Below are 25,597 nucleotides of genomic sequence, written 5' to 3'. Positions count from 1 at the left end.
TTCCGCTAGGTTAAAACAATGTTAAAACGTAGCTCCACAACTTACAAGAATGTTCATATTATGATGAATCGGTCAAAACGTAGTGCGCGTGAGCATATAACGAAGAAATGACTTCTACATAAAAGCAAAATTAAACAAAGTCATGAGGAGAATATTTTAGATTGGTCAATTTCTAAACAGTTGTATCGTACATATACATATATAGATCATAGATAGATAGATACACAACATTGCCTTGTTACATACGTGTGTCTCATATCTTCTGGATAAGCGAAAAGTATTATTAATAATACAAGAGTTGGATTCTTCTTTTGTTTGTCAACATGTCATAGTTGAGATTTTTAATCATTCTTTTTATCCAAATCGTTGGCTTATGTGGCCGACGTTGAGAGAAACGGTCTTTATTTGTCCCTCCCCACACCAAATAATACGGTTTGTTTTATGGAACTCATGAATTTTCAATGTATGTGTAGGTGATGCATGTAAACTACAAGTCTTACAAGTGACTCTTTACACAATATTAAAACACAGAAGATTGTTTAGTGTATATTTTATACGATATACTGGAGACTAAATCATTAGGGATCAAGCTTATTCATGGAAGTTTTACAACTTGTAGTTAGGTGATGCATGTAATTACAAGTCCTAAAAAACTAATTTAATAAATATGAGAGTAGAAAAAATAGGTAGACATTTGCTTTGTTATATAAAATACGTGGGAGAAATAATCATTAAGGATCAGCCTTATCCATGGAAGTTCTTCATTATTTTTATAATTTGTGATTTACTTACAAAATTCAGTCCACTTAGGGTGTAGTTTAAACCACAGAAGATTAAAGATATTAAAGATACAAAATGTGTTATTTCTTTTAAATAAACAACTACTGATCATAATAAGCTCGTGCATAGTGTAAAATTGTTATTGTCAAACAAAAATTCTTATCACAATTTTTTTTTTGAATTATAGTTAATTAGTTACACATCAGTAAAAGTCCCTTTTACTGTGTAGACATATTTCCATGTTGCAACTGAACTGAACAACATTTCAAACTCCACGTATAGAGAGAGCTTCGAGATCCATTTATAAATGGTCTTCTGGTAGAATTTTCTCACAAACATCTTATAAAATACTAGTATTTATAATCCCCCTAGTCATATTATATGCTTTATGTATTATTTTTTGTAGTTTCATAATATATTTACTAGTCAACAGAATGTAAATTTACAAATTGAATTAATTATTAGTACATATTAGTATTGGTCATACCGCAAATTTACATAGAAATGTCACAAGGTCAACTTATACATTGACCATAAAACGATTGAGACTTATTCAACAAAGCATGATGTCTAAGACACTTAACAAGACACATGCCGTTTTGTGGCCATCAAGCAAGCTTGAAATGTGAAGTTTCCAACGCCTTTGCTTTCTCACCTGCACTTGCAGCTTCTTCTGCCTTGCCTTCCATGCCGTAACTCTTCTCCTGCCACAAGAAAACGTCAACGGTTCATAAACTGCACACACGTACATATGTATATGTTGTCCTGAATCATCAATTAAGGTCATGTAAAGGACTTGAAGAGTACCAGTATACGCCACAAGAATGGAGCACCATCTCTCTGCTTTATCCTCTTCTCTAGTACTTCAATCGCTGTGAATCCGGTTGTTTAAAATGCAATGTTAGCTGAGTAAATGAAAAAATCAAGCTGAAGAATAATAGTTTTTTTTTGGGAGTATTACCAAGGGATGGTTGACCATTGAGTAGCAGCAATTTGTACCACATTTCATTGAAAACATCGATCTGTAAACCCGATGCCCCAATCACCTATTCGATCACGAGATGAGTTTCTTTTCAGTGTTTTCTAATTCATGCAAGATTATGCATTACATTTATAGTCTTTTTGATGCAAGAATATGCATTACCTTGTAGTTATCAGCGTCAAAGTTTGGACCAAGCAGTTCTAGAGCTTCTTTGTAGTTGCCTTTGCCATATTCATATACAGCTTCAGCAAGCTGATTTTGAAACAATTTGATGTAATATAAAGTTACAAACAAAGGAATGATATAAATAACTATGAAAGATAAAAAGAGAACATACCACAATTGCTTTCTGCATCAGCTGTTTTTTCTTCTCTCCCATATTAGATGTTCTGTTAGAATTAGAGGAGTCTTATGATAAGCTAAGAGACAAGAGTTTCATTTTGAAAGATGCGACAAAATAGAAAGTGGCACTGACCTGGACTTGAGGCCCTCGAGCAATACATGTGCTTGCGAAGTGTATCCAACTTTACTCAACGCCCAGATTGTAGTGATATCAAAAAGCCACTCTTGGTACCACATTGCCTGAACATCGAAGTTGCACAAATCTTTTTTTAGAAGACAAATCAATGTATGTAAACACAAGGGAATCAGGTCCATTTACTTACTTGATCAGTCAAACAGTTTGCAAGGATCTTCAGTCTGTTTAAAAACTCATCTAGTTTATCGCGTGTGTCCAAGCGCAACAACAAACCAAGAGCATCCTTATAAACCTGAAATTTAATAGTACAAGTATAAGACATCAGATTGCTAATGGAAGTTAAACTTTTCATTTTCGAAAGGGGAATGAAAATTATTATGGAATTACATCTGTAGCAACAGCATCATCTTTCTCCAGCTCTTTATACATCTGATGATCATATATATCTTGCACTTTACTTATGGAAGACCCTGCTTCCAAGTAACAAACAGCTACATGCCACCAATTATGCGAATACCTTAAGTAAAATGTTACAGAGATTATTAATTGGTGAAATCTAGAGATGATTAGAGAAGAGGTTTACACTTTGTTTGAAATTGCTGTTACCTTAGGGAAGAGCAAGAATCCCATGAAGCCGAGCATCCTTCCATGAACTCTACTGCTTCGTTGAAACGGCATTCAGTCTGAAGAACATGACACAACTGTCCAAAAATACAAATGAAAGCTTGCATATGTGAATAGAGGAAATATTACCAAGTAACAACAAAATATGGTAATGATAAGACTTTGGAAACTCACGCAGTGATGAGCCCAAGAGTCGTTTTTGTTGATCTCATAGCCTTTCCTAGCAGCTTTCTCAGCTTCTACCAACTGTCCAAGCTCCATTAAGGGGAATGCAAACATACCGTAAACATAATCTTGTTCTCGATTCTCCGGTAGAATCTGTTAAGTTTGCAAGGTCAGTGAGGTAAAATCAAAGACAGCAATAAGAAGATACCATTAAAGGGAATGCAAGCATACCTTCTCAAACAGAGGCAAAGAGAGATCGGGTCGGCCCATGTAGAAACACAATATCTCTACTCTCTTCCAAGATAGCAAATCTTTAGGAAACTTTTCCAAGAGCTGCAGAACATAAAGCGTTATGAGAGTTAGAAAAACTGCTCCAAAGGATAGCTGGAAAAAGATTAGCTATCCACGTTAATTAGTATAAGGAGAGGAAGAACTACTAACAAGAACCAGAAGCCAAGAAACATATCCTAACCTTAGAGTGTAACTCCAAAGCCACGTCGTCTTCCATATTCTCACAGAATAAGTAATCAACAGCCTTGAAAACTGCCTTCTCATATGGCGTGGCTTCCCCCTATAACCAATGAATTTCAGAGCTTAATGACACCAAACACATCGAGTATCACAGAATCATAGACATGAGCATCATTAATTCATTTAGAAAGATTCATAGACACTACTAAAAGAGAAAATCAAAGGTAGAGAACTTACAAGATGGGACTCTGCAGCTCGAAGATATGATTTGGCCCTAGCAAAGTCAGAAGAGGTAAGGTAATGTGCAGCTAAAATGTTTCCCAAAACACAATCTTTATCATACAAAGGCGCTTCTAGAATCACTTCCCTCTCTCTTCCATAGCCAAGAACCTTCATCAGACGAGGAACAATGTCACATGAAACATAAAAATCATAACTTTGAGCATAATGAGCCAGAAAATAAAACACAACTAAACATGAAGTTATCATCTTTAAGCAAAACAATTATAAAGGGAAAGCCTCAAATCGACACAACAACCAAAATCCTCTTCGAAAGTTTCAAAAGGAGACAAATTTACAAAACCACCCACAACGTTGAATCGTCAAAAGAATCAAACCATAGAAGAAGCTGTGTAGCACAAAGACAACCATAATGTAACAAACCTGGTGAGAGTAGGAGTTAATGGCAGCAATGCAATCATCTGAAGAGGTATTGACCTCGTAACCCCAGTAAACGAATCTGCTTCCTTTTCTCTTTTCATGGTTTTGACTTTCGTCTTCTCTCTGGATACAAGAAAGAGAGATACGAAACAGAGTTTGCGAGTGAGGCGGCTAATCAATACAGAAACAGAGTGTGATTATTTTGGTTTCGACTTCATCGGTTAGTTTGGTTTAATTTTAGATGTGGATTTTGGTTATAGAATCGGTTTAAAATTGAGTAAATGAACTTAAAAACATTTTTACTTGTGAAAAACGAAAGGACCAAAGCTTTTGCCTCTAAACACACTCTAATTAGGCTAACCGTGAAAATATAGATAAACCACATATAACGTATTAATTGCATTTTGATTTGTCATATGCATGCATGATGCATCTATTATTTTCGTATAACCGAAGTTATATCGAATTATAAACGAGAAGGCGAATGAAATAGGCAAAATACATGAACGTAGTAATTAGTAATTTAGTACATATATATGTCTCGCAAGTCGCAACCAAAGAAGAAAGATCACACGTACGTACCATGTATTTGAAAGACATGGACACGTCCTGAGTAACACTAACACAACATGAAGCCTTCATATTGATCAGTCGGGAAGAAACTAAACCAAAATATGGATTTGACAGAAACTTTAGATGATCCGTTGATTTATCTTTATTAACAGAGATGGAATGGGACAGAGCTGAAGGTGTGGTATTGGTATATATATAGCTTTGTAGGATATTCGAATGAACTAAAGTCAAATTACATTTTTCTTTAGAAATCTCCTAAGTTATAATAAAAAATCAAAAATCAAAAATTGCGTTGGAATATATCTGGACTCACATGTGTCTGTCTAATTCTACGTACATATCTTAACAAAATTAAATAACTAAAAAAACAATTACTTGTAAAACGAAACCTTTGACACTATCATCCAAACTCCAAAGCAACCTCATCTCTCCAGCACATCATTTGTAAATGTTAACTGGAGTTCCGATCCGATCCCTTTAGAATCAGATGATTGTTCATTTCATACTCATTTTCTATAATCTTCTTTTTAGATTTTAAAAAGCTTTAATATGATTTCAAATATTTTAATACAATTATATTACTCTTGTAAGTTTAAAAAAAACACTTGCTATATTTAATTTGATTTTCAGAAAATGAATTAGTTGTAATAATGTTTTATCTCCAAAATATTTTGAATTTCTTCCTTGTTTTCAGTTTTCCCATCAAATCTCTAATTAACTTTATAACTAGCTCGCGGTCATGTACTTGTTGAAACAAGTTTGTCTCTGCGCCTATCTTTGATTTGGAAATTGTGTAAAATAGCCTCTCTCTCTCTCTCTCTTTCTTTGTAGTTTTGAATTTTCTTAAATCAATTAATACCACGTTCATCATCATCATTATGGTCACTAATCATATGCTAAACATGTATATAGTAATAATACTCTATATATATTTTCTTTTTTTGTTAATAGAAAAGTGTACGTGTTTGATATAAAGTTTCTTCTAAGTCTTATGGATAACAATGTAACGTCAGATATACAGAGTTAACCTAATATTGTGGCCACAGCAAAAGATCTTCAGCAGGGGTTCTTTAAAAGTCACGACTCCTTATCTTTATTGAAGAAGTACATGCATGTTTGGTTATCACTATCCTCTTGATACACCTTTCAACAAAATTAAATAAGAAAACAAAGATAAAATAAAACAAATATAATATTATTCTTATTAGGTTAATTTGTAATGCAATTGTAAGGTCTCCTAAAACCTCAATCTTATCTTGCCCTTGCCTGCTGCGTCGGATTCATGCGTTCTTCTTCGTCTTCAAAATTTGATAAAATGATAAGATAGTGATAATTTTTTTTTATTGATTTCCAAAATCTCTTAGGTTAAATCATTCTTTCAATTAATACGTTTTTGTAAGGTTGAATCCTAAATTATTTATCCTAATTAATAGATTAAATTCTCAGCTGAGTTTTTTTCTTTGGTTCAAGAAGATCTCAAATGGTAACTTAATCGACGGCCTTAATTATAGTATAGCCGTATGTCAAAGCGATTATGCAGAAAACTCTCTTATAGCCAAAGTCATATAAGATTTATAGAAGTGAATCTACTTCTTTATCTCTATCTAATCTTTACTTAGAGTACTCTATTAGTATATTAGGTAGTTAAATGTAAGAGGAACAAATTGATGGCATGAACAAGAAGGACGCAATACTCAATTTTGTTTAGATAAGAACAAGTAGAAGGGATACACAACCTTCTACGACACAACACATAGACAAACCGAAAATAGTAAATATAGACAACCTGAAAATAGTAGCGCAGCTAGCATTTTTTTTGTCAATTATTGAAAATAGGGAAAACAACACACACTGAAAACATGAAAAACGACACTTTCTTGAGACATGGATCTGGTATCTTGGCTTCGTGGATATGCTCGTTTAGGAAGTTTCAAGTGATGGCTTCACAAAGCCTTTGGTGCAGAGAATAGAACATGCCTCGGTACATTTTTCAGCGGCTCCATTCACAATTTCACTAGCATCTAAACATCAAAACAAGATTAGAATGAATTATTCGTTAATTACTTATTTTCCAAAAACATTAATCTTGGGGAATCTAATATTTACCGGAGTTGTTGAGAGTGGTCATGGCACTACAGACAGAGGAAGCACACCCCAATTTGCAGTATTCATTGACATCACCACCTTGAGTCACTAATCAAAATCCATGAAAATTGCATTAAAATTGAAATCATCTTTGCAATAAAATAACATTAAAAACACTAGAAAGATAGGAAAAAAAATCAATTTACCTGAGCTTTCGAGACGGCTATATATATATCCCTTAGGGCATAGATTATAGCTAGCCATTTCTTGGCATCCAGAGGTATATAGGCAAATACTATTGGGGATTCTTGGCGTATAATAGCAGATGGTATATCCAGTTCTAGCATTCTGGGACGGGCAACAGATCTTTGCTTCAACTTGAATTTGCGCCGTGACCAGACTCATTATGAGCACACTTAAAACAACAACTTTGCCTTCCATCTTTCTATTGATGGATTTGATCGGTTACAAAATAAAAGTAGAGAAAACACTAACAGTTATAAGCTTGTATATATTGATGAAGTGATGATGAAACAAGACTGGCTTAAATACTAGTTTTTCTACAATATACAACCAAAAACGTTGTTAGAGACGATTATAAAATTGCATGGTCTATATTCTTCAACAAACTGGCTTGACCACACAATCCGATGATATTTTGTTAATGGAAGAGAAGAAGACAAAAGAGTAGATAGAGATCTAGTTAGTTATATACTTATATTTGGTATTACTTAAACGTGTTTTAATGTTACTTCGCTAACCAACTCTCTTGGGGTTAACCAAATCCTTTGTGGCTATACGTATATGGAGGTTACTTTCTGCAATCTTGTGTTTTAAGTAACAAAACAAAAATACACTGATTATTTGTGTAGTTAACACAGCGATCATCAAAAGAACACGACTAAATAATTGTCTGTTTATTACAATACTTTTTTCGACATTGATCAAAGTCAAAACCTGAGTTATGAATGGGATTCGTAAAGAGCAATAGTGTCGTGTTAGAGATAACTTGGTAACTAAGATATGTATCATCTTGTATGAAGCCATCACATATTAACGCTGGTGACGGAGACGACCAAGATCCACATGAAGACGTGACATTTTTACTAGTTTACAGTTTTAGGATTTTATCTATATATTTTAAAATATATTGCATGAACCAAAAATGAAAACCAATCCAAAAGCCATTTAAGAACTAGTGATCTTTTCCTTCACGTGATTTTGTTTCTAGTTTATAAATTCAGTAAGCTGTCCAATTGGGGTATGTCTAATTAACGTTTATGGTTTTAAGTGTTTTTTTTTGTTTTTTAATTTATTTATATATTTTTTTTTGGATTTTAGCAAGAGATATATACAGTATTGGGAGTTAAAATGTTAATTATGATAATTAATAGCTAGAGTTGTTAATGTTAATGTTATCATATGTGATGATCTCATATTAAACGCAAATCAACAAACTATTCAATTCTTATACAATTTGACAAATCATCGAACCTTAATAACCTACATCCCACATAATGTACCTCTCACATCACCGAAAATACAAAACTTTCAGAAAACTCATGTAAAGAAAACAGATGAGCACTAAGCTTTAGCTTCTTGGTGTGACGATCTGATCCTGCAACACCTTCAACAGAAAGCTTCTTCCTGGGCACTATACATTCTCTAACCATGTACAATGTCTAGTCAGATGGATCTTTTAATTTTCGTATTATGTCTTATGCACTAACAAACTATGCTATAGCAAATCTTTAAATATCCAGTGGTATATAGGCAAAGGAAATTGGGGATTTTTTGCTTCATCTTGAATTTGCGCCATGACCAGACTCATTATGAGCACAATTTAAACAAAAAATTTGCCTTCCATCTTACAATTGATGGACTTGCTTGGTTACAAAATATAAGTAGAGAAAACACTAACAGTTATAAGCTTGTATTGATGAAGTGATGATGAAACAAGACTTGCTTAAATATTAGTTCTTTTACAATATACAACCAAAAAACGTTTTTAAGGTTGAATCCTAAATTACTAGCTATTTATCCTTATAGTTTATATTCTCAGCTGAGTTTTCTTTGGTTAAAAAAGATCATCCCAAATCGTAACTTGATAGACGGCCTTAATTCTAGTATAGCCCTATGTCAAAGCGATTATGCATAAAAGTGTCTTATGACCAAAGTCATATAAGACTAGTAAAGATATTAGCAGTGAATCTTCTTCTTTCTATCTATCTGATATGTCCTTAGACTCCGTAAGGTAGTTAAATGTAAGAGGAACAAACTAATGGCATGAAGAAGAAGAAGGACGCAATACTTATTTTTATTTAGATAAGGACATGTAGAAGGGATACACAACCTTCTACGACACGACACATAGACAAACTGAAAATAGTAAACATAGACAAACCAGAAATAGTAGCAGCTAACACAAGAGTCTAGCATTTTTGTCAAATAGACTGACAATTATTGAAAATAGGGAAAACAACACACGTTGAAAACATGAAAAACGACACTTTAATTTCTGAGACATTGATATGGTATCTTGGCTTCGTGGATATGCTCGTTTAGGCAGTTTCAAGTGATGGCTTCACAAAGCCTTTGGTGCAGAGAATAGAACATGCCTCGGTACATTTTTCAACGGCTCCACTCACAATTTCACTACCATCTAAACACCGGCCAAAACAAGATTACAATGAATTATTAATTAATTACTTTTTCCAAAAACAATAATAATACATTAATCTTGGGGAATCTAAATATTTACCGGAGTTGTTGAGAGTGGTCATGGCACTACAGACAGAGGAAGCACACCCCAATTTGCAGTATTCATTGACATTACCACCTTGAGTCACTAATCAAAATACTTGCAACTTGCATTAAAAATTGAAATCCATCTTTGGAACAAAACACTAGAAAGAAAGAAAGATAGAACAAAAAAACAATTTACCTGAGCTTTCGAGACGGCTGTATATAGACCCCGAAGGACATCGACCATTGTCAGAAACTTTTGTGCACCCAGTGGTATATAGGCAGAAACTATTGGGGATTTTTGGCGTATAATAGCAGACAGTATACGCAGTTCTAGCATTCTGGGACGGGCAACAGATCTTTGCTTCAACTTGAATTTGCGCAATGACTAGACTCATTATGAACACACTTAAAACAACAAATTTGCCTTCCATCTTACAATTGAGGGACTTGCTTGGTTACAAAATATAAGTAGAGAAAACACTAACAGTTATAATAATTAAGCTTGTATCGATGAAGTGATGATGAAACACAAGGCCTGCTTAAATACTAGTTCTTTTACAATATACAACCAAAAACGTTGTTAGAGATCGATTATAAAATTGCATGGTCTATATTCTTCAACAAACTGGCTTGACCACACAATCACATGATATTTTGTTGATGGAAGAGGAGAAGACAAAAGAGGAGATAGAAATCGGCCAGTTAGTTGGTACAAAACGTGTTTTTATGTTTCTTCGATTTTTAACCAACTCTCTTTGTATTTAACCAAATTAATATTTTGTGGTTATGGAGGTTGTGTGGTGTTTGAATTTCTATTTGAATCATTTTGTTGGGACCAAGATCCAGATGAAGACGTGAAAATTTTACTAGTACAGTTTTAGGATTTTTATTTACATAGGATAGTTAAATGTAACTAAGAGGAACAAACTAATTGCATGAAGTGTGTTATATAACCTGCTCCGAACTACGTATATCATTGTGTGCATGCTCTTAAAAGATTTGAGAGAAGGGTTACAATTATATTGGGCCGGTTAGGCCCATTATATTGTCCTATGGCCGACTAAAGTTATACAGAGAAAGTGACAGCAATTGGATCGAGAGACCATAGCCACGTGTCATCGTTTCAATGGGGTTTGACCCGGCACGGCTGCCGGAAGCTGGAGGGAGTAATAATGATCAAACCTTTTCCCAATTCCGACGGAACTTAAAAAATAAAAAAACAAAAAGAACAAAACAAAATTGAAAAATAAAAAAAAATCGATCTTTTCACAGTGATTTGGTCACGCCAAAAAAAAGTGATTTTGTCATCCATCCGTGGACCTCGTCCATGTGAAAGTTCTACTTTTATCAATCTCGAATTGGAGAAAAATTAACAAAGTCTGAAGCTTTTTGAGTAATGGTAGGTAGATAGATTCGAATCCAGGTACGAGGAGGAAAGCATCGTTGTTAAGATGCCGGCGACCGGAGATGTAGACCGTCAGATCGATCAGTTAATGGGATGTAAGCAGCTGACGGAGGCGGAGGTGAAGACTTTGTGCGACCAAGCGAGAGCGATTCTTGTGGAGGAATATAATGTTCAACCGGTGAAATGTCCGGTCACTATCTGTGGTGATATTCATGGTCAATTTTACGATCTTATTGAGCTTTTTCGAATCGGTGGCTCTGCGCCTGATACTAATTATCTCTTCATGGGCGATTATGTAGGTTCGTTCTTTTTCTTTTCTGACTTCAAACTTTAAAGTTTTGTTCTTTCTGCGTTTTGAAGTTGTAAGCTTTGGAGGAAATGGTCACCATTGTTGAATTTGGAACCTTACAGTTGCAACTTCAAAGTTTGATTCTTTTTTGTAGAATCTATATTGGGTTAAGGATATTGGGAGATTTACTGTGTGTTTTCTATAGAGGAAATGGTCATGAGTATCAAATTTTGACATAGTTGTTGTTGTTGTTGTTATATATGTGCACAGATCGTGGTTACTATTCTGTGGAGACAGTAACGCTTTTGGTAGCTTTGAAAGTTCGGTATAGAGATAGAATTACAATCTTGAGAGGGAATCATGAAAGTCGCCAAATTACTCAAGTGTAAGCATTTCTCTTTTTCCTAATTTGAGTACAAGTGTTGTATGTTTCAAATTCATGCTATTCTAGTCGACATGATTTGCCTATATGGACTTTTGTGTTCTGAAGCTAACTCAAGGGTTAAGGTTGCTGATTATTCTTTTGCTTACCCTTTGTAGGTATGGGTTTTATGATGAATGCTTGAGAAAGTATGGTAATGCAAATGTCTGGAAGTCATTTACAGACCTTTTTGATTACCTTCCTCTTACTGCTCTCGTCGAGAGTCAGGTATAACCCATGAGTTTCACCTTATATTCCACCTCATTAGATGGCTTATGGCTCTTTTTGACTTGCTGCATCACCTTTTCATCCTGTAGATATTCTGTTTACATGGCGGGCTTTCGCCTTCTTTAGACACGCTTGACAACATCCGAGCATTAGATCGCATTCAGGAGGTAACTTCTTTTCCTTGTTAACCAGACAAGCAACATATTTTCTTTATTGATTCTGGATTTAAGCATTATCTTTCTGTTGTTGAGAACTTATAGGTCCCACACGAAGGTCCAATGTGTGACCTCTTATGGTCTGATCCAGATGATCGTTGCGGTTGGGGTATATCTCCTCGTGGAGCTGGATATACTTTTGGACAAGATATCGCCACTCAGTTTAACCACACCAACGGGCTAACTCTTATATCCCGCGCTCATCAGCTTGTCATGGAAGGATACAATTGGTGTCAGGTAAAGAACAAGCAAATACCAAATTTCTATAGCTGGGGACCTCTTCTCTCTTATCTGTCTACTGACATCTGATTATGATTTCTTCAGGAAAAGAACGTTGTGACTGTGTTTAGTGCTCCTAACTATTGTTACCGATGTGGGAACATGGCTGCGATTCTAGAGATTGGAGAGAACATGGAGCAGAATTTCCTTCAGTTTGATCCTGCACCACGTCAAGTCGAACCAGAAACGACTCGTAAGACCCCAGATTATTTTTTGTAAATTTTTGTGAATACAATTCCACACAAGTTGTTTCTATCCCTGGTTCAGTATACTTCAATTCATCTGGTGGGTTCCATTTTTTCTTTACTTTTAAGTGTTTGTCGGTTTTAGTTACAATTCAAAAGATCATGACCATGTCTCAAATCATATTTGGGTTCATAGAGATGTCTGAGCTTAGTTAGGTCAACAAGTTCTGTGCCCTGAGAAACAGAGAAGATCCTTTTCATCTGTTGAAATTTTCTTATTGAAATTTTAGATTCAAGAAAAGAAAAGAAAAGCAAAGAGTTGAGATATTTACCAAGAACACTTGTGTTGGGTTCACTTACTATGTTTCTTATAGTACCTATGACGGTCTCATCTTCTGTCTCTAAGGTCACTTACAAATCCGGTTATGTGGTCAATCCGACCACTAGATAGATGGCATCGGCCTCTTCCTCTCTCGCTCTCTGCAAATTACAATAACTTATGATCAACCTAGACTATAGAGTTACGCATTTTTCCAACACTAGATTTGCTATAAAAGGACACATAATACAAGCCCGTTTGGTTATACAAACTCTGCCGAGATAAGCATAGAAAAATGCTAAACCGAGACAAAAACTTAATAAAATCAACAAGGCAACAAACAACGATCGCAAAAAAATAAAATAAACATGATTGGACAAATGTATAATTTGTCTCCATATGTTCCTCAAAACACGTTGTAAGCACTCTCTGACTAGTTCCACACAATGGGACCAATAGTATCACACAGTCAATTGGTGCCACCTTTAAAGTTTGGGTAAAATTATTTCTCACTTTCGTTTGGCAGTTTTGATGCTAATCTTTTTTCTGGAAATTGAAAACTTTCAATAACTAGTCAACTTTTTTTAAATTGAAGTTGAATGATATAATAACTCGTAGTTTTACTTTTACATTACATAGCTTGTAAGTTGAATGATCTCTTCTGACTTTGATCCTATTCATATGAAGACAGATGAGCTGCCAAATTTTCAGTTAAAAATTCTACAAAACCTAACTTTTTTTTTTTGGTTTGGTTGCTGTGTTGGTCAACTGTTTCTTGGTTAAAAACCTGAAAGCCTAACTTTCATGTCTAAGTAAAAAAAAAAGCGACAAGTTCTGAATGACTTCAATCTCACAGTTTTGAATTCCCTTAAAAATAGCTAAAAGATAATTAACTTAGACTGAATCTAACAAATAACTTTGTTTAAAAAGACACATAATGTTATTAGTTACGCTTCGTATTTTATATACATATTGAAAAATTCAACTATAATAGGTAATAAAGCTAATAGAGAGACCTTTCTAGCACATGCTACAGATCACAAATCATGGGTTATATCATTCTTACCAAAATTTAGCAACCCATAATTCCAGCAAAACATAATCAGCTTTTAAAAATGTATCAAAACCTTTCATATATATGAAAAATGCATTTTTCGTATACAATTTCTGTGGTATATATGGTCCAAGAAAGAAAATGAATTTTAAAATTTTGAAAATTTTGGGAAATGAGAGTTTTGAAAGCGAAACTAAACGACATGGACAACGACTTAATAATATAAATGGAATTGTAAACTAACATTCACACCGACACGACGACCACAAACGACGTTGTCACTTTGTCTAATTGCAAAACTCATAAAAATATATATAATATTGGTTTCATGTTAATATATAACTTTCAAAAATTTAATATACTAATAATACATATGAAAAAATGGTTACGTTTTTTTCTAGAATTATAAAATGTTGAGAATGTGTGGTTGGTATCATCCAATTCGAAAACCACCTGGCTGTCATTATTCTAATCATTCAAATAAAACTCTTTACTACTTTTTTTTTCCCTTGATGTGATATTTTTTCTTCACATGGAATTTGAGCCAAGAAATATATAACCGAAACCGAATGTTACAAATTAATAACGTTATATTTTAGCGGTTATTTGCATTCTAATTTGGAGTTTTGTAATACAACAATGTGAACGTCCAATGATCACCGTTTAAGTTTGTGTGTGTGTGTTTTACCGTTCATAATCATCATAAGCTTTCTTCTCTTAAAGCTTATTTATAAAAAGGACTTAATCACTAATACTTAACTTAACTAAACACACACAAATATTAACAAAGTAACCAATTCCATAAAAACGACGTAGTTTTGAACAATTATAACTGGCTTTCCATCTTCGTCGTACACGCCGGTTACCAAAATAAAAAAAAAAAAAAAAAAAAAGCCTCGCTAAACGCACAGACTTGTGTAATCTCTCTTCTGTTCAAAGCTTTTTTATTTTATTTTGTTTTCTTCCCATTTTGCGAAATTTTCTTTGCATTTAAGTTGGAAACACCCCAGTCAAGATTTATAAAGTTGAATCCTTTTTGAATTTTCTTTCACTATCTTCTATAACTTCTTATTACTCAAAAGTTTTGTTATTAATGGCTTACCCAAATTTGTGAGCTCTTTGTTTGTTTGGTTCTCCTCTCCCTTTCTTCTTCTTCTTATTCATTCATCATTCTCCGAATTTGTTTTCTTAGGGTTTGTGATTCTTGAAAGCAGCAATGAAGAAGTCTAAACTTGACAACTCTGTTTCACAGTCTCGATTCGGGCTTGTTCAGTTCTTATTAGCTCTTCTTCTCTTTTACTTCCTCTGCATGAGCTTCGAGATCCCTTTCATCTTTAGAACCGGCTCTGTCTCCGGTTCTGATGATGATGTCTCATCTTCCTCTTTTCTTGACGCCTTGCCGAGGCATATGGTTGTTAGTGGTGGTAGTAGGGAAGCAAATTTGGTTGTTGGTGAAGAAGACCAAGGAGGAGGAAGAGACCCGGGTCGGGTCAATCCGGTGGGTCGAGTCTCGGAGCGGAGAATGCGAGAGTTTAAGTCCGTCTCTGACATTTTCGTCAACGAGAGCTTCTTCGAAAATGGCGGATTCAGCGATGAATTCTCAATCTTTCACAAGACGGCGAAGCATGCGATTTCCATGGGGAAGCAAATGTGGGATGGTCTCGATTCGGGTGTAATCAAACCCGACGAAGCTCCGGTTACAACCCGGATTGAGAAATGTCCTGATAATGTTACGGTTACTGGGTCTGAGTTTGTTAACCGGAGCCGGATCTTGGTTCTGCCTTGTGGTTTGACGTTGGGATCTCATATTACCGTTGTGGCTACGCCGCATTGGGCTCACGTTGAGAAGAGTGGAGATAAGACGGCGATGGTGACTCAGTTTATGATGGAGCTGCAGGGATTGAAGGCTGTTGACGGTGAAGATCCGCCGAGGATTCTTCATTTTAACCCGAGGATTAAAGGTGATTGGAGTGGGAAGCCAGTGATTGAGCAGAACACTTGTTACCGTATGCAATGGGGCACAAGTTTACGCTGTGATGGTCGTGAATCTAGTGATGAAGACGAATCTGGTAATTTATGTTTTCTTATGTGATTTGTCTGACTAGAGTTGACTTTAAACTATTGTTTAATTTGACTTAGATCGTTCAGTGTTGAAGTTGTTTATATTAAAGGTTCGTTTTTTAAAACACATTGATGAGAAAGATAAGAACTTTTAATTTGGTTTGTGTTTTTTTTTCCTTTTGTGATAGTTGATGGAGAGGTGAAGTGTGAGAAGTGGAAGAGGGATGATGATGGTGGGAATGGTGATGGTTCTGATGAGTCGAAGAAGACATGGTGGTTGAATAGGCTCATGGGTCGGAGAAAGAAGATGATTGCTCATGATTGGCCATTCCCTTTTGCTGAAGGGAAGCTTTTTGTTCTTACACTTCGAGCTGGAATGGAAGGTTATCACATTAGTGTTAATGGAAGACATATCACTTCTTTCCCTTATAGAACTGTGAGTAAACTAATATAAATTGCTTGATAATTGCCAGATTCGTTGATGGAATGGTTTTAACATTGGTCTGTATAATGTCTTTTCTCAGGGGTTTGTTCTTGAGGATGCCACTGGATTAGCAGTCAAGGGAAATATTGATGTGCATTCTGTATATGCTGCCTCGTTACCCTCTACAAATCCGAGTTTTGCTCCGCAAAAGCATCTCGAGATGCAAAGCATATGGAAAGCCCCTTCGTTACCTGAAAAGCCTGTAGAGTTGTTTATAGGAATTCTCTCTGCTGGTAACCATTTTGCAGAGAGAATGGCAGTGAGGAAGTCATGGATGCAGCAAAAGCTAGTCAGATCATCCAAAGTTGTTGCCCGGTTCTTTGTGGCATTGGTAAGCACAACTCATGAGAGACAAAATTCACCTGAATATAGTCATTGGTTTAATTCCATTTGTTGATTATGCTAATTCATCTTGCAGCATTCAAGAAAGGAAGTCAATGTGGATCTAAAGAAAGAAGCCGAGTACTTTGGTGATATTGTCATAGTACCGTACATGGATCATTATGACCTTGTTGTGCTCAAGACGGTTGCCATCTGCGAATATGGGGTAATTTCTTCGTTCTTGCTCTTTTGTGTTCCCCTTACTTCTTATTGTTTTTTCTAATTATTCAACTCGGAAATCGTAGGTTAACACAGTGGCGGCCAAGTATGTTATGAAATGTGACGATGATACATTTGTGCGAGTGGATGCCGTGATCCAGGAAGCAGAAAACGTTAAGGGAAGAGAGAGCCTTTATATTGGAAACATTAATTTCTACCATAAGCCTCTGCGTACTGGGAAATGGGCTGTGACATACGAGGTATAGATTTTGTAGCAAACCCGAAACTCAGTTGATCTAAACAGGTAACAGGAAACATATGGTGTTTAGACAATATTTTGATTTTTCTTTATTGTGTGAAACCAGGAATGGCCAGAAGAGTATTATCCTCCATACGCAAATGGTCCGGGTTACATCTTGTCATATGATATAGCTAAGTTTATTGTTGATGATTTTGAACAGAAGAGATTAAGGGTAAGTTTTCCTTCACGCATATCCAAGATTTTGTGGTGACCATCCAAGAAACATATAAAATGCTCTTGTTCTTCTTGGTTATTGCAGTTATTTAAGATGGAAGATGTGAGCATGGGAATGTGGGTGGAGAAGTTCAACGAGACTAGACCAGTGGCAGTGGTTCACAGCCTCAAATTCTGCCAGTTTGGTTGCATAGAAGACTACTTCACTGCTCATTATCAGTCGCCTCGCCAGATGATTTGCATGTGGGATAAGCTGCAGAGACTCGGGAAGCCCCATTGCTGCAACATGAGATGACTTAACATTGTTTTTGCCGGATTCTGGAATTTTTCGTTAGAAAGGGAAATGAAGAAGCAGATGGGAGATTATGGAGCTAACTGTTTAGATCTCTGTATATATAGAAACAATATATAATGTATCTATATATATAATATAATGAAGAGCTCTTGAAAAGTTTTGACTGAAAAGTCCATAGTTTTTGCAGTGTTTACACAATATATAATCCAGCGGTACTGCAAGTAATCAGAGAAGAACGTAAATTCTCCTGTACTTTTAAGTACTCTGTGTAACGCCAACGAGACAAGCCAAGATGGTATGGTATCTCTCTAACATCTTTATCAAGATGAGGGTTTTGAATCCTTTCAGGTACTGATTTCTAACACTGGAACTTCTTTTGTCAAGATCTTATAAACGTGCCTGGCTAGGGCTTTGTTTCTAAACTTGGCTAGTTAGGGGTATACTTTCTTGGAAGAAAGTTTAAAGTATAGATTTCTTGATTAGCCTGTTTCTGAAGGGAGACAGTGGAAAAGCTATAAAGAAATGTTTGTAGTGTTCTATTAGTAGATTATTTTAATAAATTTTGGAAGCTTGTGCTTATAGAAATGTTAGGTGGTGACTGGAATTAAGATCTACCCTCAAGAATACGTTGACTGTTAAATATTGTGTGACAGGATGCACAAAACACAGGTGCAGTATTTGCTCTTCACAATTTCATTTTGTGATTTACATGTTCACTTGGTAATTGTTGGAGGCTATTGACTTTGTTTTGATTTGTAAGCAAAATGATTTCATGGTTGCTTCAGTTCCTGCTTATTGTTCCCTTTTCAATAAATCTTGCAGTCCCATTGTGTTTTTGGCTTTTCAACATTGAAAATCCTGATGCTGCTTTGTTATCCATTGGTTTTAATGCTTTTGTCATAATGATGAAAATGTTTTCCACTTCTGGCTTTTTTCTCGTTTCATTTAGCTTTTTCTCTTTTTTTTTTTTTTTTCCCGATACTCCCTAAGCTAGACTCTGGTGGACTCAGTTTTCACACTTCACAAGTTCACAACAGTAACCAATGCCAGACCTCTCCTAATTATTTTTCAACTTAGCAATGTGACAAAGCTGCTAGCCTCTGAGGCAGAGTTTAAAGCCTTATGAACTAATTCAGGCCTGATCATTTGATCAAGGTTTTGAATGTCTGATGAAGATTAAGAGTGATTACAGGTTGGTTCTGGCTTTCTTTGACTATGTGGCTCTTGCTTGCATTGTGTTTTAAGTTGCTGTTAGTGTTAGCCTCAAAGCGGCACATTCTCTTATAGGTAGTTAAGAGGGACCAAAGGTAAATTGTAAACGTCATGGCTAATTTGTAAAGGAGACGCGGTCAGGTTTACAACCATAATAGCTGCCTAGTGTAAAGCAAGGGAGAAAGCTTCTTGGCCACATTGTCGTTTTTTTTGCATGGGATGTTAGAAGATAATGAAAAGCTTTGGATGTTGGCCAAAGGCATAACGCCTAATGTAACCAAATATAGTTCTCTCATGCAATCAAAATATTGCAACATGTAGGCGGCAAAAGCAATCTTGGATCTAGTGAACAGTTCTTGGTTAGCACCCACAATAAGTATTTGCTGCAGAGGTCAAACATTGAACTCTTGACTACAGTAAAATACAATATCCAAACATTTAAACTATCTGATAGTACTTCGTACTTGGTAGGCAAAGTAATAGAAAAATCAAGATTCTACAAGACGCCAACTTTGACTAACCTGACGAGAAACACGACCCCTAATTCCACTTTTCTCCCTAAGTCACTCTATATAAACACACACTCGCCTGAATAGGTTCAGATCAATAAAACCAGGAGAAAACATGGCTCAGAATGATACAGTGACGCTGATAGGTTCTTGGTCAAGCCCTTTTGCCCTTAGGGCACGAGTGGCTCTACACTTGAAATCTGTCAAGTACGAGTACGTAGACGAACCTGATGTTCTTAAGTCAAAGAGTGAACTCCTTATCAAGTCTAACCCCATTCACAAGAAAGTCCCTGTTCTCATCCATGGCGACGTCTCCGTCTGTGAATCCCTCAACATCGTTCAGTACATCGATGAGGCTTGGTCCTCCGATCCTTCTATCCTTCCTTCTCATCCTTACGATCGCGCATCTGCTCGGTTCTGGGCTCAGTACGTCGACGACAAGGTAAACGAGTTTACACTCACTTGCATGGCTCTCTGTTACACATGCTCTGTTTCGCATATGTAAACGATCATCTGATTAAAACAAATATGGGGTTTCAATAAATCTTTAAACATGGGTCAAACAATCTTATATAAATGAACAGAGGAATCTTTAGGACATAAACAAAATCAAAATTTTCTATGTATAGTCAACTCAAGAGTTCTATGTTATGAGTGTATGAAACAGTGTTTTGAGTCGTTAGATGCGGTGGCCGGAGCAAAAGATGACGAAGGGAGAATGGCTGCGGCGGGAAAGCTGATGGAGTGTTTGGCTATACTAGAACAGACGTTTCAGAAGATCAGTAAAGGATCAGGGTTCTTCGGAGGAGAAAACATCGGCTACCTCGACATTGCATGTGGGACACTTTTGGGTCCGATCTCCGTGATCGAGGCGTTTTCCGGCGTCAAGTTTCTCCGGGAAGAGACAACACCAGGATTGATCAAATGGGCCGAGCGGTTCAGGGCACATGAAGCTGTTAAGCCTTACATGCCTACTGTTGAAGAGTTCGTAGCATTCGCAAAGAAGAAGTTCAGTGTTCAGTGATGTGTATGCTTCCTTCCAAAGTTGTAGTAATGTGTGTTGGTACTTGGTAATGAATAAATGAACGAATGAATAAGATTTGTCTTCTTTGAGAGCTTGTTTGAAGTTATCTGTATCTGCCAAAACAGATGGCCACTTGGATTTTTCTCTCTATCTCATGTGATTAGTTGGTCTTTGTCTTTGTGTGTCACTAACTCCCTATGATTAATTTAGATTAAGACAAGTTCATTTTTAAAAGACTTTGGCTTTAATTGTTTATCTTACTTTAAAAATAAAAAAGAAGTATTATCCAAAAGGCGAGAAAAACCAAAGTGAGACGTCACTCGTATGACAAAGACACGAACTTGCTCGTGTTAACTTGAAGTGATTAATGACGACGGCAAGGAAACTACAATAATAACTTCGCTGTCTTATATCTCGAACCCAGAACAGATACAAAAGTGTTCGAAAGCTAACGATTTTTCAGCTAGAAGAAGGAGCCTGTGACTTTCGAAATGGAGAAAACACTTAGATGTGTTCGGTGGGGTTATGAAGTTAATGCCTCTTCCGATGATTGCATCGACGCAATCAACTCATATTTTCAACAGGTTCCTCTTTGATTATCATGAAATTGATTTAAAAATTTGATGATTGAGCTTCAGATTATCGATGCAAGAGGTTTTTTCTTTTTCTTTTTCTATGGTATCTAGTGGGGTTTCATGAAATGATGTATCAATTGTGATTCTGTAATCGGATATATAACTAGGTTTTGATCATTTTGATGAGTCTTGATACGTTTTGACCCATTATGTAGCTTAATTTTGGGGGTTTTTAATTTCTATCTTGTGGTTATCTTCTGTTGTGTTTTTTTTTTTTCCCTCTAAAAGTTTCTATCTTTGTAATTTATCTCAGTGGTTCTTGTTGTTGATCAGGTTCTGTTTTTTTTAATGAAGGTTCTTAGCCATGGGAGGAATAGGAAAGTGATTCTAGAGGCACCACTCTACGATAAAGATTGTGTTTTGGCCAATATTTTAGCTGCTCATTACCTTTCTTCATCTGATCCTTCCAGAGCTAATTCCTATGTTGAAGCTGCCACATCCAATCTCGTTAGTCTTATTTCCACTACCTTTTAGTTCATATTCTACTTTGGATTTGGGGTAATTTCGTGAAGGTTAATTCCTTTTTTTGTTGTTGTCAGGAGCAATCTACACCTTATGAGAAAGCGGTTTTTGAGGCTGTTACGTACCTGATCTCCGCGGACAGGGATGACGACTTAGCTTTTGAAATGCACACCGAGGTTGGTTCTCGGATATTATTGTAGAGTCTAGTGTTATTTTATTGAATCTGGCACCAATACAACGGTTCTGGTTTTGGAATGTGAAGTTCTGTGTCTTTCTGATGATTCTCAGGTCCTAAGTACACATGCATATTCTCTGAAACCTCTTGTAGTTAAATATCTTTGTCATTTTTGAGTCTCATTTTTTGAATCCATATTGTTGTTTGCAGCTACTTAAAAAGTTCCCAAAGGATTTGGTCTCTCTGAAGAGAGCACAGCTTTTATGTTTCTACATGGGTCAACCTCAACCCTTTTTGGGTCTTGTTCAGCAGGTAATTTAGTTCTTATTGAATTGATGGTCAGCGAATGATTCACTATCGAAGGCTATTAATGTTGATTGTATCTGCTTGATATTGTAGGTTCTACCTGCGAATCAAGAAGAAAGTTACATACATGGTATGCTTGCGTTCCCATTGTTAGAACTAGGTCGAATGGAAGAAGCTGCTGCAGCTTCCAGAAAAGGCTATGAGATAAACAAAGAAGACGCATGGGCACATCACTGTGTGAGTTTGTCTAACAATTTTACATGGCAATAAACACTTGCATCCTATATTCTTAGTTTCCACTGAAAACTTATTACTCAGTAGTTCTTTACTGATAATTTTTTTTTCAGTTATGTCATGTTCTTCAACATGAATGTCGTTTCAAAGAAGCAGTGGAATTCATGGAAGAACATTCAGAATCTTGGCCTCCTTGCTCATCTTTCATGTAAAGCATTTCCCACCTACTTGAAGTCCCTTGCATATTATCAAGCTCTTCTCTTAACATTGAGAATCCCTAATAAATTTTATTTGAACATGTATGAAAACTGTAAGGTATACACACAATTGGTGGCATGTTGCTCTTTGTTACTTGGAAGGAGGGGCACCATTGAGTAAAGTAGAAGAGATTTATGATCATCACATCTGGAAAGAATTAGAGAAAGACGATGCCGTTCCTCCTGAAGTAATCTTCTGTTCGATTCAGAATTTTATGCTTTTGCTTCCTCTATCCAATATTCAACTGTCTGCAACTCTTTAGGTTTATCTCAATGCATTGGGCTTGCTGCTGCGTTTAGATGTAAGAGATGCTCTTGATGGTTTTGAAGACCGTCTCAAAATGGTTGCAGTTCGTTTAACTGATCAGGTAAACCATGCACTAGTGATATATCATCCATGTCGTTTGCAGTTATAAGTTATCCTGTTCAATAGGTTTTTATTGCTCTACCACTTGCTTTGACATGTCAGGCAAACTGGTATTTGGACTGGCACCTCGATTTATTGATTGTTTGGGCGTTAGCAAAGGTTGGAGAGACTTCAAGAGCTCATGAATTACTTGAGGGTCTGAAGTTCCGGTTAGTGTGAATATATTTTCTTCTACTGTTTCTAACTGATACGGGATTTGTCCTGAACCTGTGTTCTTCTTGCAGATTATCAAAGATGAATAAGAAGAAACAACAAGTGATGCAGAAAGGGATTCAGGTTTGTTTATTCCCCCCTCTTTGATCATCTTATCACTGTAACTACTACAATATCAGTTTTGCTTTCATATCAGCTGGGGGAAGCTGTGTATGAATTTGCGAGGGGTAACTACAGAGAGGCTTTAGAATTACTCGGGTCAGAGTTTAACGCCTTTGTTTACAAGGTAAAATAAACCTCTAGCATCTAACTCATGAATTGTTTTGGTCAAACACCTTTGATGGTTCTTTTTAAAACTGTTCGATCATAAACAATAGATTGTCGGGGCATCAGATGAACAGATAGATGTTTTCAACGAAATGTGGTGCCAGCTACTGCTAAAGACAGGCCAATCCTCCACTGGTATGGCTTGTTGTAGTCTCAGTACAATTGAATAATCATCTTGTTTAGTATATATAACCGTTCTTGGCTCTAATGTATGCAGCCAGGGAAGTGATCAGAAAGAAGATAAAGGTCAGAGATGGTGTTCCTTTCATCTGGCGTTTGCTAGTAAGTTAATATATGCATTCTTACACAGGAGGACGTCAATTTTGTTTTATCACATGTCAACAATGGGTATTGGGCAATGAAAAAGTAATGTTCGTTTGTTTGTGGCAGGAGAAGAGTTACACCATGGAAGGCAATGCAGAGGCGATGAGTGCAGGAGAAAGAGCTAAGAAACTGGAATCCTCTTATTTCTAAACTCTTCTTCAAAACCCAAAAATAATGACTGAATGAATTACATATATTGTACATGTTTTTTTTTTTTTAATAAAAAAGTAAAATCTTTTTGCAAATCGTGTGTGTTTGTACGTTTTTCCATATTTTATAAATTCAGATTTTCCATATTTCTCTTTCTTTACATGTGTTCCTTCCCTATATATATATAGTTCACTAACCTAGCTTTTACGTTTGTAGTACTCTATAACATTCATCTCTGATCCACAAATCACAGAAGATACTTTGATAAAAAAAAAATCTAGATGTCTGAAGAAGAGGAGAAGAAGAAGATTGCTATGGAGATGGAACGGAAACAGAGGAACCAAGAGAAGGCTAAAGAAAAAGAGAAAGAAAAAGCAGAAAGCTTTGGAGAAAGCAAAGCACGGAGAAGTTTTCAAGTCAGCAAAACCCAAAAAAACAATTGCAGAGAAGAAGGTAGAAAACTCTTATTGATGAGATGGAATTTTGCAGATTGGATTAGTGCACATGTAGTGTGTTGGGATGATAATTATGTAATTGTTGGTTATGCAGGTAACTGGAGTGTGGAAAATTAGAAGTTGTAGGAGGAAGAAGCTATGGAACAAGGCTGTTGCTGCTTCTGTCCAAGATTCTTTATACATACCCCATACAATGTCTCAATAAATTAATCAAACAGTTTGCGATTTGTATGGTCTGCTTATAGTGTTGTAACTTGTTGTATTTTCATTATTTGTGATAAGTTGGAACCTGGAACTGCGTAACGTCTTCCTGCTTCAAGTCTGAAGAAAAGCTATGACGGATTCCACCTATTAAAAGTCAATGCGTAGAAATGTAACATAACAACTGTTGTTGTGTGCTTTAGCTAAATTATAAAGCTTTTGCCGACAAAAAAACTGAAGACGCTTTCTCTCTAGTCTCCATTGTCACGACAAGAATATGTTTTTCAAAATTCTTATAGCATTGCTTCACGTTGAGAATTTCTCTGCACCGTCATTAACATATTTTCAAAACTTGATTTCGAAAGAGGAAAGAATCAGAGATGATGAAGAGCAGTGATGTTTCCGATCTTCGTTCGAGGCTCAAGTGGGATGTATTCCTCAGTTTTCAAAGAGATACGCGCCACAAATTCACGGATCGTCTTTATGAAGTGCTCGTCAAGGAACAGGTCCGGGTTTGGAACGATGATGTGGAACGTGAGAATGATGAGCTCGGTGCAAGTCTCCTGGAGGAGGCTATGGAGGACTCTGTCGCTTTAGTCGTCGTCTTATCTCCTAACTATGCTAAGTCTCACCGGTGCCTTGAAGAGTTAGCCAAGATCTGCCATCTGAAAACCTCCCTGGGTCGGCTTGTGCTACCCATCTTTTACGAGGTTGAACCCTGGATTTTTCGGAAACAGAAGGGTCCTTTCGAGATGGATTTTAAAGAGCACTCGAAAAGATTCAGCGAGGAGAAGATACAGAGATGGAGGAAAGCAATGAATTTAGTTGGAAATATATCCGGATTTGTTTTCAGGTATGGATTCCAATAACTTCATCTCTAATCTTACTACTCACGCAACCTCTGCATTTTTGAAACCGGACAACATTTTA

General features: G+C 36.2%; 8 protein-coding genes across 10 annotated transcripts; 5 read left to right on the top strand and 3 right to left on the bottom strand.

The window, feature by feature from the left end:
- Positions 1-1,230: 1,230 nt before the first annotated feature.
- On the bottom strand, positions 1,231-4,802 carry LOC17898333 (tetratricopeptide repeat protein 38). Its single transcript, XM_023777074.1, has 15 exons — positions 4,743-4,802; positions 4,164-4,253; positions 3,738-3,890; positions 3,502-3,600; positions 3,261-3,362; positions 3,039-3,182; positions 2,847-2,941; positions 2,628-2,757; positions 2,428-2,532; positions 2,238-2,344; positions 2,100-2,151; positions 1,925-2,014; positions 1,742-1,826; positions 1,588-1,652; positions 1,231-1,484 (listed from the first exon to the last, which is right to left on the bottom strand). Exons 1-15 carry the CDS (start codon positions 4,800-4,802, stop codon positions 1,389-1,391), a joined length of 1,473 nt encoding a protein of 490 aa, XP_023632842.1. The 3' UTR covers positions 1,231-1,388.
- Positions 4,803-6,406: 1,604 nt separating this feature from the next.
- Positions 6,407-7,356, bottom strand: LOC17899140 (thionin-2.1). The gene is made up of 3 exons (XM_006305708.2): positions 7,025-7,356; positions 6,840-6,926; positions 6,407-6,754 (listed from the first exon to the last, which is right to left on the bottom strand). Exons 1-3 carry the CDS (start codon positions 7,257-7,259, stop codon positions 6,654-6,656), a joined length of 423 nt encoding a protein of 140 aa, XP_006305770.1. The 5' UTR covers positions 7,260-7,356; the 3' UTR covers positions 6,407-6,653.
- Positions 7,357-9,138: 1,782 nt separating this feature from the next.
- On the bottom strand, positions 9,139-10,007 carry LOC111828551 (probable thionin-2.4). 2 transcript variants are annotated; one of them, XM_023777051.1, is made up of 3 exons: positions 9,763-10,007; positions 9,580-9,666; positions 9,139-9,480 (listed from the first exon to the last, which is right to left on the bottom strand). In XM_023777051.1, the coding sequence occupies exons 1-3, from the start codon at positions 9,995-9,997 to the stop codon at positions 9,380-9,382; spliced, it is 423 nt and encodes a 140-aa protein (XP_023632819.1). In that variant the 5' UTR covers positions 9,998-10,007; the 3' UTR covers positions 9,139-9,379. The 2 variants fall into 2 exon arrangements, with proteins under 2 accessions (XP_023632819.1, XP_023632820.1); XM_023777052.1 differs by having other exon boundaries at positions 9,580-9,657.
- A 773-nt stretch (positions 10,008-10,780) lies between these two features.
- LOC17900714 (serine/threonine-protein phosphatase PP2A-2 catalytic subunit) lies at positions 10,781-12,781 on the top strand. The gene is made up of 6 exons (XM_006305374.2): positions 10,781-11,270; positions 11,531-11,645; positions 11,801-11,909; positions 11,999-12,076; positions 12,170-12,361; positions 12,449-12,781. The coding sequence occupies exons 1-6, from the start codon at positions 11,018-11,020 to the stop codon at positions 12,620-12,622; spliced, it is 921 nt and encodes a 306-aa protein (XP_006305436.1). The 5' UTR covers positions 10,781-11,017; the 3' UTR covers positions 12,623-12,781.
- Positions 12,782-14,893: 2,112 nt separating this feature from the next.
- LOC17896873 (hydroxyproline O-galactosyltransferase GALT4) lies at positions 14,894-17,991 on the top strand. The gene is made up of 7 exons (XM_006306881.2): positions 14,894-16,030; positions 16,211-16,458; positions 16,547-16,837; positions 16,925-17,053; positions 17,133-17,306; positions 17,412-17,519; positions 17,607-17,991. Exons 1-7 carry the CDS (start codon positions 15,178-15,180, stop codon positions 17,814-17,816), a joined length of 2,013 nt encoding a protein of 670 aa, XP_006306943.1. The 5' UTR covers positions 14,894-15,177; the 3' UTR covers positions 17,817-17,991.
- A 1,628-nt stretch (positions 17,992-19,619) lies between these two features.
- LOC17900508 (glutathione S-transferase U13) lies at positions 19,620-20,733 on the top strand. Its single transcript, XM_006305513.2, has 2 exons — positions 19,620-19,979; positions 20,205-20,733. The coding sequence occupies exons 1-2, from the start codon at positions 19,653-19,655 to the stop codon at positions 20,559-20,561; spliced, it is 684 nt and encodes a 227-aa protein (XP_006305575.1). The 5' UTR covers positions 19,620-19,652; the 3' UTR covers positions 20,562-20,733.
- Positions 20,734-20,914: 181 nt separating this feature from the next.
- LOC17900648 (tetratricopeptide repeat protein 38) lies at positions 20,915-24,761 on the top strand. 2 transcript variants are annotated; one of them, XM_023789456.1, is made up of 15 exons: positions 20,915-21,145; positions 21,470-21,643; positions 21,736-21,834; positions 22,044-22,145; positions 22,233-22,376; positions 22,487-22,581; positions 22,689-22,818; positions 22,894-22,998; positions 23,100-23,206; positions 23,282-23,333; positions 23,407-23,496; positions 23,588-23,672; positions 23,755-23,819; positions 23,928-24,464; positions 24,561-24,761. In XM_023789456.1, the coding sequence occupies exons 1-14, from the start codon at positions 21,053-21,055 to the stop codon at positions 24,009-24,011; spliced, it is 1,425 nt and encodes a 474-aa protein (XP_023645224.1). In that variant the 5' UTR covers positions 20,915-21,052; the 3' UTR covers positions 24,012-24,464; positions 24,561-24,761. The 2 variants fall into 2 exon arrangements, with proteins under 2 accessions (XP_023645224.1, XP_006307430.1); XM_006307368.2 differs by having other exon boundaries at positions 20,916-21,145; positions 21,491-21,643.
- Positions 24,762-25,047: 286 nt separating this feature from the next.
- LOC111828636 (toll/interleukin-1 receptor-like protein) lies at positions 25,048-25,536 on the top strand. The gene has a single exon (XM_023777067.1). The coding sequence runs from the start codon at positions 25,048-25,050 to the stop codon at positions 25,534-25,536; it is 489 nt and encodes a 162-aa protein (XP_023632835.1).
- The last annotated feature ends 61 nt before the right edge of the window (positions 25,537-25,597 follow it).

Source organism: Capsella rubella, unplaced genomic scaffold (genome assembly GCF_000375325.1).
Source record: "Capsella rubella cultivar Monte Gargano unplaced genomic scaffold, Caprub1_0 scaffold_1, whole genome shotgun sequence".
In the NCBI taxonomy this organism is placed as follows: Eukaryota; Viridiplantae; Streptophyta; class Magnoliopsida; order Brassicales; family Brassicaceae; genus Capsella; species Capsella rubella.
Note: the sequence above shows the minus strand (reverse complement) of the source record. Positions and strands in the feature narration are given on the sequence as shown.

Coding starts and splice junctions, on each gene's coding strand:
- LOC17899140 (XM_006305708.2), bottom strand. CDS start 7,259: ATGGAAGGCAAAGTTGTTGTTTTAAGTGTGCTCATAATGAGTCTGGTC. Junction 6,927..7,024: donor TAGCCGTCTCGAAAGCTCAG/GTAAATTGATTT, acceptor GATTTTGATTAG/TGACTCAAGGTGGTGATGTC. Junction 6,755..6,839: donor GACCACTCTCAACAACTCCG/GTAAATATTAGA, acceptor TTTGATGTTTAG/ATGCTAGTGAAATTGTGAAT.
- LOC17898333 (XM_023777074.1), bottom strand. CDS start 4,802: ATGAAGGCTTCATGTTGTGTTAGTGTTACTCAGGACGTGTCCATGTCT. Junction 2,533..2,627: donor ATGATGCTGTTGCTACAGAT/GTAATTCCATAA, acceptor ATTAAATTTCAG/GTTTATAAGGATGCTCTTGG. Junction 2,345..2,427: donor CAAACTGTTTGACTGATCAA/GTAAGTAAATGG, acceptor TTCGATGTTCAG/GCAATGTGGTACCAAGAGTG.
- LOC17900648 (XM_023789456.1), top strand. CDS start 21,053: ATGGAGAAAACACTTAGATGTGTTCGGTGGGGTTATGAAGTTAATGCC. Junction 22,999..23,099: donor CAGTTCGTTTAACTGATCAG/GTAAACCATGCA, acceptor TTGACATGTCAG/GCAAACTGGTATTTGGACTG. Junction 23,673..23,754: donor GACAGGCCAATCCTCCACTG/GTATGGCTTGTT, acceptor TAATGTATGCAG/CCAGGGAAGTGATCAGAAAG.
- LOC17896873 (XM_006306881.2), top strand. CDS start 15,178: ATGAAGAAGTCTAAACTTGACAACTCTGTTTCACAGTCTCGATTCGGG. Junction 16,031..16,210: donor TAGTGATGAAGACGAATCTG/GTAATTTATGTT, acceptor CTTTTGTGATAG/TTGATGGAGAGGTGAAGTGT. Junction 17,307..17,411: donor AATGGGCTGTGACATACGAG/GTATAGATTTTG, acceptor GTGTGAAACCAG/GAATGGCCAGAAGAGTATTA.
- LOC17900714 (XM_006305374.2), top strand. CDS start 11,018: ATGCCGGCGACCGGAGATGTAGACCGTCAGATCGATCAGTTAATGGGA. Junction 11,910..11,998: donor CTGCTCTCGTCGAGAGTCAG/GTATAACCCATG, acceptor TTCATCCTGTAG/ATATTCTGTTTACATGGCGG. Junction 12,077..12,169: donor CATTAGATCGCATTCAGGAG/GTAACTTCTTTT, acceptor GAGAACTTATAG/GTCCCACACGAAGGTCCAAT.
- LOC111828636 (XM_023777067.1), top strand. CDS start 25,048: ATGATGAAGAGCAGTGATGTTTCCGATCTTCGTTCGAGGCTCAAGTGG.
- LOC17900508 (XM_006305513.2), top strand. CDS start 19,653: ATGGCTCAGAATGATACAGTGACGCTGATAGGTTCTTGGTCAAGCCCT. Junction 19,980..20,204: donor CTCAGTACGTCGACGACAAG/GTAAACGAGTTT, acceptor TGTATGAAACAG/TGTTTTGAGTCGTTAGATGC.
- LOC111828551 (XM_023777051.1), bottom strand. CDS start 9,997: ATGGAAGGCAAATTTGTTGTTTTAAGTGTGTTCATAATGAGTCTAGTC. Junction 9,667..9,762: donor CAGCCGTCTCGAAAGCTCAG/GTAAATTGTTTT, acceptor TATTTTGATTAG/TGACTCAAGGTGGTAATGTC. Junction 9,481..9,579: donor GACCACTCTCAACAACTCCG/GTAAATATTTAG, acceptor GCCGGTGTTTAG/ATGGTAGTGAAATTGTGAGT.